The sequence below is a fragment of the Vigna angularis genome, chromosome 9 (assembly GCF_016808095.1).
Source record: "Vigna angularis cultivar LongXiaoDou No.4 chromosome 9, ASM1680809v1, whole genome shotgun sequence".
Lineage (NCBI taxonomy): Eukaryota > Viridiplantae > Streptophyta > Magnoliopsida > Fabales > Fabaceae > Vigna > Vigna angularis.
The window spans coordinates 30,919,916-30,931,486 of NC_068978.1; the positions used below are offsets into that span (position 1 = coordinate 30,919,916).

At 32.5% G+C, this 11,571-nt stretch overlaps 1 protein-coding gene across 2 annotated transcripts; it reads right to left on the minus strand.

Annotated features, from left to right (window-relative positions):
- Positions 1–216: 216 nt before the first annotated feature.
- LOC108346237 (protein VASCULAR ASSOCIATED DEATH 1, chloroplastic) lies at positions 217–10,898 on the minus strand. 2 transcript variants are annotated; one of them, XM_017585256.2, is made up of 18 exons: positions 10,566–10,898; positions 9,885–9,950; positions 9,403–9,453; positions 9,160–9,225; positions 8,512–8,607; positions 8,284–8,382; positions 7,525–7,625; positions 7,279–7,433; positions 4,955–4,995; positions 4,742–4,829; positions 4,458–4,544; positions 3,952–4,006; positions 2,980–3,046; positions 2,042–2,141; positions 1,709–1,770; positions 1,567–1,606; positions 1,141–1,424; positions 217–679 (listed from the first exon to the last, which is right to left on the minus strand). In XM_017585256.2, the coding sequence occupies exons 1-18, from the start codon at positions 10,710–10,712 to the stop codon at positions 443–445; spliced, it is 1,842 nt and encodes a 613-aa protein (XP_017440745.1). In that variant the 5' UTR covers positions 10,713–10,898; the 3' UTR covers positions 217–442. The 2 variants fall into 2 exon arrangements, with proteins under 2 accessions (XP_017440745.1, XP_017440744.1); XM_017585255.2 differs by having other exon boundaries at positions 217–682; positions 10,566–10,896.
- Positions 10,899–11,571: the final 673 nt, after the last annotated feature.

The window sequence follows — 11,571 nt, forward strand, 5'->3', positions numbered from 1 at the left end:
AAACAGTTTAAGTTCTTATTTCCAGCATTATTTTACTTGTTTATTTACAGTGAAATATTTTATACACTTTTTCCTTTACTAATAATATATACAGGTCAATGTCATTTTACCCTTCAATTAATTTGAAGCCAGATACTAGATTTTAACAACTGAAAAAATATCAAGCAGACCAAAATGGCAATCAAACTGTTAAGAAACGAAAGTTGCAATTTAATCTTAAAATTATAATAATGATACATTGCATTAATCTTATTTTTGGATGCTGGCAAACAACCCATAAGTAACATTATTTTTTTTACTCTGGGTAGAACACAACGTCCTCATTTACAACAAGGAAGAATGAATTTACCAAATTAAATGTCATATCCATATAACACATGCATATATACAAAAGGATGTTATGGAGAGAGATATATTATAATTCACCGATGAAATTTGGTAGCTACTTGTGTTGTTCTAGATCCTTTAGTTGTTTTTTTAAAAGTGAATGTTCATACCGCATCCTTTCAAGCCTACTCTCAACCATGTACATCTCATCTTTAAGGTGATGGATTCTTTTCTCCATCCATGCTATGTCTGAAGGATTTCTAGTCATGTCATTGTTCATAGTATTCATGAAGTCTACAGGAGTGTTCATATGTATGTGTTGAGGTCTTGCCAATAGCAAAAGTATGCTAAACTGCTGCAGAGAATAAAAGGTTATCAGTATTAGTTGACTTGGAATTATGCTGAAAGATAAATCTTTATAGACACCATACCATTAAATCTCAGATATTAGAAAATCAAAATTAAAAAAAAAAAAAAAGAACTGGTAACCAAAGCATTACAGCCCAACAAAGATGCTTCCAGAGAAAACATGAGAATTGAGGGCTTGGATGATTCTATTATATCAATGTTACTCAACAGCTAAAATACGAATTTTAGATTCTTGAAATTTAGCTGTCATGTGAAAAATATAGTCACAAACTGAAGTGACAGAATGTGATCTCAAGCATTTTGATGCTAGCAAGTGCAATTTTTTTAACACTTTAAGTTTGAAGAAAACACACAAGCACTGCTAGTCTAAGAATCCTGACAGAATTTTATTTATATAAAGAGAAAAAACATAAATGTGTCAAAGTTCATGTTTAAAGTACACACCTGAATGAAGAAAATCAGGGCGATAATAGTAACAAGAAGCAGAGAAAGATTGCTTTGACTTTTCAAGGATGATCTGAACTTTGTCATAAGCTGTATGAACAATGGAACAGATGATGGTTCAGCTAAATGCCCTTGCAAGTGAGAGCCAACATTGTGGGTAGTAGTAGTAGCATCCAAGGCATTGCATGTAGGTAGTATCTTTGTAGGGTTACTTTGTTCCTGTGATCCTTCTGAAGATTCTCCCGTCTTCACTTCTCTATCTAAATTTATTTCACCGTTTTGATCTACAACAGCAGAACCACTTTCAGAATCACGAAAGTAAACCATAACTCATAAAAAATTAGACATTTTACTGGACACAGTGTTGTATGGAACCCAGAAGGAACTTCAAATTTTTTGGAGATATAGAAATTTTAAAAACCAAACCTTGTTTTTCAAGGTTCTTCTCCTTCAACCTTTCATGTGCCTGAAATATCAAACAGTTTCAAATAAACATCCAAAAGAAAGCTTGCACAGGCAGCAAAACAAAATTTGTATGATAAAAGAAACAGCACAAACACAAGATTACCATGTTCATCCATGTCGCATAAGCATCTCGACATTCTTCAATTGTTGATTGTACAATTTTGCCTGTGATTGTATTGACATGGAATTAAAGAAATTTCAAGCTCATGATGACAAGACAAAATAGAAAACAAATAATATTAAAGAAATTAAAATTGTTTAGGGGGAGACAGATGATTTTTATTGAAAAAATTCCTATGATTCAGTTATGTTAATGTCTATAACTAGGAATAAACTAGAAGATCAAAATAAAATAAAAAAGAAGAAGAAAAATATAAGGAATTATATTATCAATATTGAATATCTTTTATTACAGACATCAGAATTCCACCCACACCTTTCCAAATAGTTTTTTTAGAAAATGCCACATTCACATATACGCGCATGATGCAGCATTCTTTGGATTCATCCTTGTCTCTATCTACACTCCACAGCCCCTAATAATTCACAAAGAAACCATGCATAAGTAAAAACTCTTAATTCAAGGGAAACATAATTAACAATGAAATTACTAAACAGAGAACTAAAAGAAGACTGCTTCATAAATAAAATAAAGTTCAATAATAACAACATCATGGAGTCCCAAAATTGGGTAATGAAATAGTAATCTTTTAACTACGTAGATTGATTTACTCAAAATTGATACAAGCAATTCATTTATAACTTGTGTAACTAATTAAGTGAAAACAATGCATGCTGAGGTACCCTGATGTCAAGAGTATATAATCCAACATTAAATACAATACCAGAGATTATACTGCAACAGTAACAGCAAACATTAATCAAACTCATTAATCAGTTAGACATCCAGAAATGGAAAACAGTCCAAATGTTTGAAGCCTAATTCCTTAAGGGACCACTATATTTAAAAATGACACAATAACAGCCCCCTGAGTACCACTATCAGTAAAATGTGCAAATGATTTTCCAAAAGCAGCCCCAAAAAAGTAGTTGTATCTAGCAATATAAAGTAGGTGGGGCCCATGCAATATAAACCGTTAATTTGTCTTCCCCTAAATTAACCTTGAGAGATAATTGGTTTATGATTGAAACATTTTGTGTTGATGATATTATTCAGTTCCTTTTTTTCTTTTTGTTCCTCTGCTGAAGAGATATTTCGTCCTTAATCTCAATAAATTTGCCCCTCTAACAAACTTTACTTTTCTTCAAACAATATAACCCAAGAAATATTTAATTAAAAATGTATAAGTCAAAAATTAAATTACTTAAAAGCCAATGTGCATTAGAGAATTATTGTTTCAAGAAAATCCGTACCTCAACACGGAAATAATCTGCATAAGGTACATCACTGACTTCTTGAGATGTCTCTATAACCAAATGACTGGATGAAATAACAAAAACATGTCAAGATAAGAACATATTATAAACACCTTAAAAACACTACATTTCAATTTCATGTACTCAATGCAGTAACTTTTAGACAAATAAATCACAAAGAACACAAGAAAATAGATAAAGGGAATAATAAAATTCACAAAGCAAAAGCAATTATTTACTCTTCCACATAACATAACAAAAGTATCAAAACTCCCAAGTCCTACACAGTTTATATCATCCGAGACTAGAAAAGTAAAAACAAAGTAAACAAGCCACCAACAAGCTTCTACTTGTATGCTGCGTTCCAAACTTAGTTCACGGTTTGAAACAGTGAAGGAATAATAAAAATGCACAAGAGAAGAAAAACCAACCATTTTTACTCTTAAACATAACATAATAAGTATCAACAATGCCAAGTCCCACCCAGTTTTTATCATCCAACATTAAAAAAATAAAAACAAAGTAAACAAGCCACCAAAAAGCTTCTACTTGTATGCTACTTACACCATTCCAAACTTATAATACTTGATTTGAAACAATTAAATTGGTTAATTAAATAAAAATACCCCTTCTCTCCAATATACCCCACCTCCCAATCACAAGTTCTTAAAAAGCAAGCAACTAGCAGGACCCAAAAATTCCATTTCTATCAACTGTGTAAACTCTGGCACCACACAGCTTTATCCAGGCTACAATGCAAATAAAACAGGACGATATGCTATTGCTACACTTCATTACGTTATCCAACCCACCCCACAACCCACAACATCCATCCCCGTAATTATCCTCTAGCTAGCTTATTTTTTGTTAGAAGCTCCCTAAAAACTTTACCTTAAAAGATTGCAGTGAGAGCGGAAGATGAATACATGTAAAACATAAATAGACTGAGATAAAAGTCATTGAAAAAACCTGTTCTTATAAATACGAAATTTCTGGACCTCATTGCAGCCACCAAATTTCGCTCCTGAAAAAGAAACCTAGTCATGTCCACTGGCACATAGGTAGGATGCCAACATTTTTAGCTAGCATTAAACATTTAGTTCCAATGTTCTTCAATTAGTCACACAGAACACTCATCTGCGTCCCATTAACTATCATTAGGTCTACTTTTCCACCATTTTATAAAAATGTGACCTTGTGGACATATTAGCTTTTCCTTCTCATAGCTTTACTTAAACATATTCAGTCAATAATAACTATGTTAATAGCTGGTTGCAAAATTTAGATTCCATCCTTAAACTTATTCCTATAAAATTGAAGAGCTCCATAACTCATGAACACGTATGTCAATGTAAATTAGTTTATATGACTTTTGGGTAATCAACAACCTATAAATACGATGGGCTACACGTATGTGAAAAGTAAGTTGGAAAAATTATACAATGTACGTCAAAATTAAAACAGCAGAAGCATACCAAGATAAATTTTTATTGGATGTTGAAATGACAGTTCACGAGCATACCCAAATTTCTCCTGAGGATGCCACGAACCACACTTAAAGTCTGAAAGCAAAACAAGTAAAAAGTAAAAAAATAAAAAGATAAAGAAACTCATCAAACAATGATGTATGGAGAAATACATCAGTTAATTCTACTCCTTGCCTAAAATAATATTAAATGACAATGAGAATGGTAAGGAATACTAGAAAATGAAAATTGTCAATTGAAATGTATAGGTTTAGAAGTTTCATGCAGGTTACCTTTATCACCACATTTTTTGTGAAAAGACTCAAGAAAATTTACAGCATCATCTGAGAAAAAGTACCTAAAGAAGTCTTCAACCTTTATCTGCAATGTGTAAAACCAAAACTTTGAGAAAATCTCTAAATTTTAAAATTAAGATTTATCAATATAACAACGGAAACCTTAAAAATGTAAAAAACAGATCTAATGATTTACAAGTAAGATTATACCGGAAACACTGCTTCTGCAACGCATGTAAATGCTTCATCAACTGCATATTAGAAAATAAGTTCAAAATCCCATCAGATTAGTTGCACGTATAAGGTGAACCAATAGCAGAGTATGCCACAAAATAAATGTGGTGGACATCTACACATGTGATGTTTCTCCTTTTCACATGCATACAATGGTTATCAAACCCTAATAGCAGCACATAGAGGCCTAAAGAATGTATAGCAAGATGACCACTATTCTGAATAAAATAAATCAAGCTAAATAATTCATATTACATATTTATAAATTCTCAAATAAAAGGATACACAAGAAAAATGTATATCTATAATTACTAAAAGAAGATAAATTCTTAAACATAGAAATCAATAACACCAAAGACACATTCTTAATAGTCCAGCTGCTTCAAGGACTGTGAAGTTTTTCAAAATAGAACATAACACAAGAAATACAGGGTAAGTGGTAAAGCAGAATACAGATTTGGGATTAGGCCCCAAAAAAAGTATAAACAAAAGCAGAAGGATGAGCAACAAAACAGAGGCAGAGGAAGGGCAAAGATTTTTCATTAGATTTTTCTTTACATTCTTTAAATTTGTTGTGCAATGATCACTTTTGCTCTCTGACACTCATCACACTCTGAGCATTTTCGCTCTCCAGCACCTGCCATGTCCTATTACCATTTTTTTTCTTTCAGCAGCCACCAGATCCTCCGAACATTCGGCAGCTGTGGTGTCATCTACCCAATTTTTCTATACGGGAGACACTATGTCCTCTAACCATGTTTGACAAACTTGAACCGTATGATACATATGTTCCACCTTGAGGGGAGTCTTAAAGATGTGATTTGAAAGGAAAAGGCATATTAAAGATTAATTGTCACTTTGACAAAGAGAAAGTCGTGTTTAGGAAATATCTACTAGATGTCATGATTTACTCTGTCAGCTTCACAACCAACTGGCTGACATATTTACTAAGTCTCTGTTAGGCATGGAAGTAATGAGAGGGTTAGATCTTTGCTTCTTTTAGTCCTGTTCTGTCATTTCCTTTCTCTTGGTTCCTAACAATCTCTCAATGGACCTTGTGTTGATGGCATTTGTAACAAGCACATCTCATATGATAAATATGCTCTAGCTTAAATGGGGAGTGTTAGACATATGATTTGACTATATTAGAAATGTTACTAGATTACACTAAATGGGGAGATAAAACACAGAATTCATTATATTTCTTCTCGGTTCCTCTCTTCTAAACATGGTACCATAAGTTTTTCAACACTCTTTAACAACATCCTAGAAGCACAAGTCAAGTGGCATGTTTGAGGGTTTACACACGCCACTAAACAAATCTAGAGTATGTAATTTACTTCCGTCCAACTCGTAATTCACATATTGATCTTGCATGCCAAATGTCAATAAAATTTTATCTAAGAATAGTTATGTAATCAAACCGTTCACACTTTCCTATATTTTGGTACTTTTGTCTACAAATATTTTAAGGTTCGAGTTTAGGTTCAAACATGCTCTAAATTTTATAAACATGGGACAAAAGAAACTTCACTTCAATGGGTTATATTGTGAGAAATTTGTCCTAAAGAAAATTATATGTTGACATAAGATTGATTCATGTTATGGGTGCATGTGTACACATGTATGTGTATATAGGAGAATAAACTGAAAACGGACTAATAAGGAAACAGAACCATTGTGCACAAATTATGTAAAACGTTGAAAAAACTGGGGTTAGAAAAAGAAACGGGAAGAGAAAAGAGATGTTTATTACAGATACAATCCAGAATAGTGAGGTTCACCATGCCTAGATTTGAAATTATACTGAAGAAGTTACAACGCCAAAGAAGTAAAGTTTGCAATATCTACCTCTTTTGTTCTTTAAAAGTTGCATAGCTTCTTTAAATAGATAATGATATGATATTGTTCGTTCAATTCAAGCCAAGTGTCCACAGGACAATAACAGAGTGGCAGTCTAAATTCTGAATCCGTTCCACAGCAAAGTAAAGGTGTTCCTTTTATCTATAACCCAGTAAAAGTGTTCCTTTTATCTATAACCCAGTAAAAGTGTTCCTTTTATCTATAACCCAAACACCTTTCCCACAATAACTATCACTATATCAGGTATCCCTTGAACAATTTGAAACAAAATTTCCCATTAGAGCAATTTCTAAATAACTTCAAACATTTGATTATTTAACATGAAATCATTATACACGCACATGCACACATAGATATACATATATATATATATATATATATATATATATATATATATATATATATATATATATATATAACATATATTACAAACTCACTTGATGGGGCATCAATATCCTCCTCGTTCCAATTCCAACTCTCACTTGGAGCATCATTATTCAATTCAAGTTCACCAACCTGTTGTTCCATCTCTGAATCCCCCCCCAATACAGGGATGTCTCCTACAATGGATGGAGACCCTGCATCTTTGCTCCTGGTTCACGTATACAAGTAAATGCTAAGTGAGTTGCACACCAAAAATAATCTAATTATATAAGCAACAGACAAAATGGTCATGGACTTACAGGTCAGTGGGGAGTGATGCATTGTCAGGTATATCAGAACTTTTGACATTTTCAACAGCTACAATTCCATTATCTTGGCTGTTGAACTCAGACATTGCCTCCTGCAATAAAATAAATAAATGAGGGTAACAGTACAAGCAATGCAATTTTGACCAACGGATTTGCATTATAAGATCTTATTATGCTCAAAAGATGCAATTTTCCAAAGAAACTGAATGCTGAAAATGATAAGTGAAACAATATTTTTCAACACATAACAGCTAGGCAATGCATTCTGTGAAAGACAGACTCATGTTCCCAGTAGGAAAACAACAATGAAAACAATAGAAAAATTTAATTATCCGTGTTACTACTCTAGTTTGGCAAATATAGGATGCAGAACAATTTTGTTCAATACAAAGTAACAAAAAGACCATAAGCTAAAGACTGATCCAGATAATGTAGAAAACCTAAGAGAGATACCTAAAATAAAATTAAAAAAACAGATATTCAACATATAAAATCCTACAAGAAACTTTCCATACAATATCCTGCTGTTGATTAATGACTGAGCATCTCCTTGGCTTCCAAACTAACTCTCAAACTAGTACCTTCTCTCTAACCCATTACCCATCACCAGATTTTACTACAGTAGAGGGGCACCATTCTTTCCTAAAATCGACCTCATTGCCAACATACAAATTTATAATGTTTATATACTAACAAGAGAACAAAAATCAATAAACAACTAGTATCAAGATAGAGTTCTGTAGCAAATACCTTCTGCTCCATGATTATGGCTCCATTGCTGTGTCGTGACCATCCATCATTAATAATCTTAAAAGCTTCATCACGTGATAGGAAGGATGCGAAGAAGTGCTGCGAAATAAATACATGGGTTAAGACATTGCAGCACAGTACAACAGAAAATACAAATAGCAAAGTCATATTAGGGACATAAATTAATTGAAATACAACTTGCATTAATGTACTCCATGTCCAACACACCTTCCTGTTTCCAGCATGAATTTCAATGGCATTGGGAAATATCCCAGCTGTCTTTGCCCTCCTTACACTAGTGACTTCAGGTAATGGGATTACTTTCTGAAAAGCATTGATATTTCCAATAAGCAGAAGAAAATGAAAAACTTGTGATAATAAAAAAAGTCATGAGATGAGATAGTTTTCCCATTAAAATTCATATTTGATTGAATCTACTAAAAATCCAACCCTTCATCCACTAGTTAGTTATTACTTAAATGTAACATAAATGGGTAGTAGAAAGTGAACAACTACCAAAATAACTTAAAGAAGAAAACTAAATTCTGCCACACAATTTAAAAGCAGAAGCCACTTAGGTGAGCATAATTAAGTGTATAACAATTTGAGGTAGTCTCAAGTGTTTTAGATATCCTTCCTATGACTAAAGAGAAAATTACAAAGATCAACACCACAAACACAAATTACGTTAGGGAAAGTAAATACATATATATCAGACTAGCAGAAAGTCGACTTAGTAGAATACGCATATACATTGAACAAGCTTGATACATATCTTATACTTATAAACATATTATAGGTAAATTGAAATTTAATTCCTCCCGTGAAGAGTTAAAAAGAATATTTAAATGCAAAGATTTGCATTAAGCACTTTACCTTTGTCTCATATCCAAATATGTTTGAGTAGAAACAAATGAAGTTGACAAAGAGATACATATGACCCTACAACAAGCAATTAACAAATCATTAGGAAAACAAATGAAAATGCTATTTGTTCAAACCGTGGATGCATTTGAACTTATTTTCAACCAAGCAAAAATAACGTAGAATTCTTCAAATTTAAAGGATAATGCATACTATTTGTGAGTTAATACCAAAAAGTTGTGAGAAAAATATTACCTGAATAAGTAAGTTTTCCTGGATGGCACAGTTAAAATCTTCAATAAGGACCTAAGGAAAATAAGAATGCAAAAGAAGTGTCTTTAATTAAGAAAATTAATTACAATAAAACAAATGGGGAATCAAATCGCAGTACGTTCTCAAGTTTGAACTCCAAAAAACTAAAAAATGACCAAATTCCTAACAACTCTCATTTCATCAATGTGGTTCATCTAAAATTGTTGTAAGAATTAGATATGCATAAATAGTGCAAGGAAAAATTATTTCTTGGTGTGATATTGGCAAAGTAAAATATGATTGATATAGACTTCAGTTTTAGGTAGCATGGAAATGGAGTATTTAAGAGTTTGATTGATAAAACATGGTAATGTGAAAGACATAGAGATTGCCAACTACTTCATTATAGGTGATGACCACTAAACCAACTACAAAGCATAAAATTATACATTAGATATCTATATGAAAGATGGAGCATCACTCACTTCCTCAGGGGGGAGATGGAACAATTGACGATACTCTTCGCTCTTCAATGCGTCCGGAGTCGCCAACTAAAAAATAGATTGATCAATAACATATCGAACTTCAAACAAGAAATATATTTCAGTTAAATGTGATAAATAATAGAAGATTCCAGAGAGCAAAGCCATCTTGTGACATCAAAAGCCAGAATTCATAGTTTCACAGAACCCCCGACACCAAATTGACCTATTTCGAACAATGGCATACTCAGGTTAAACGACAAATCAATTTTAAACAAGTGAAGTGTGTCGAAATTAGGAGATTCCAGATAGAAAATGCATCCTTTAAAATCAAAAGCCAGAATTCATAGGTCTCACCGAAGCCTCAACAATAAATTGAACTATCATTTCAAAAGCTTCACACTCCAGCTAATCGAAACTTCATTTAAGTTTCAATTAAGTGCAATATAATTTCAGGTTAATATGTCAAAAAAATAGAAGATTCCAGAGAACAAAGGCATCCTACAGCACCAAAATCCATAATTCATAGATTTTACTATCTGTTTCGATTAACTCCGCGTTCAAGCCAAACGACATTTCAATTAAGTCTCGATCAAGTCAAAAAGGACACTTCATAGCATCAATTCGAAGAATAGCAAAATGCACCAAGCACGAAATCGAAAGCCACGGTGATTAGCGAAGTACCTGAACTTCGTTATCGGAGAAGTTGTTCGCCGAGGAATTGAACGAATCGCTCCGATCACCGACGTCGGGGGAGGACAACGGCGAAGGATCCACCGACCGCGGCGGCGGTTCGCTCCTCGCGGCGGCGGCAACAACCGGGGAAGCCATCGAAGAGCTAGAGCGAAAGAGAACGGGAGAAAAGAAAAAGGGTAGATCTGAAAATTTAGAAGAAGGAGGCGGTGGTTGGGGGTTTTACACGGTTTTAAGTAACGGGGACGGTACCGCGGAAGCGTCGTTAAATTAAATTACCGTTTTGTTTTTATGATTTGATTTGAGAGTGTTGTGTTGGTTATGGTTTTGGAGAAGGGTTGAACTTTTAGTCAACGTCGGTGAACGGATAAATAAAGGGTCAATCCTCTGTGCAATGGCGATGTTGACCTGCGACACGTGACTTTTCTTCTTTTCGGAATTTGCCATCTGTCATGAGAAATAAGCTGGTTAAAAATGAAACAGTGTTTAGGAAAAAAATAGGAATATTGAATAAGCAAAATAAAAATAAGTCAGATAAAAATATAGAATAATACAGCATAGAATGTCATAATTTAATTGATAAGTAAAGTAAAAATTAGTCATAAAAGTCTACTCGCTTACTGAAATTTATTTAAAAATAAAAATTAAATCTTTTTTCAATAAAAATTGTAATTTAAAAAAATAGACTCTAAGATTAAATTAAAATAAAATTACAATTTATTTATTTTTCAAAATTATATTTTCTTATAACTTTTATGTTTTTTAAAATTTTCTTTCACTAAACATTATAAAATTTAACTATTTAATTTTATATAATTTAAATAATAAATATTTCTCATGTTAGAAATTTTATGTCCATTAAGATTAATTTATAATATATAAGTAAGTGTAAATTTTATTTTATAGGTTAAATTTAATTTTGTAAAATTAAGTTATGTTTAAAATTCACTTCTTCTTCACATAGTATTAGGGTGATAATTATCGAATTATTCTAGAG

Coding starts and splice junctions, on each gene's coding strand:
- LOC108346237 (XM_017585255.2), bottom strand. CDS start 10,712: ATGGCTTCCCCGGTTGTTGCCGCCGCCGCGAGGAGCGAACCGCCGCCG. Junction 8,608..9,159: donor TATTTGGATATGAGACAAAG/GTAAAGTGCTTA, acceptor AATGCTTTTCAG/AAAGTAATCCCATTACCTGA. Junction 683..1,140: donor CCCTGATTTTCTTCATTCAG/GTGTGTACTTTA, acceptor TATTCTCTGCAG/CAGTTTAGCATACTTTTGCT.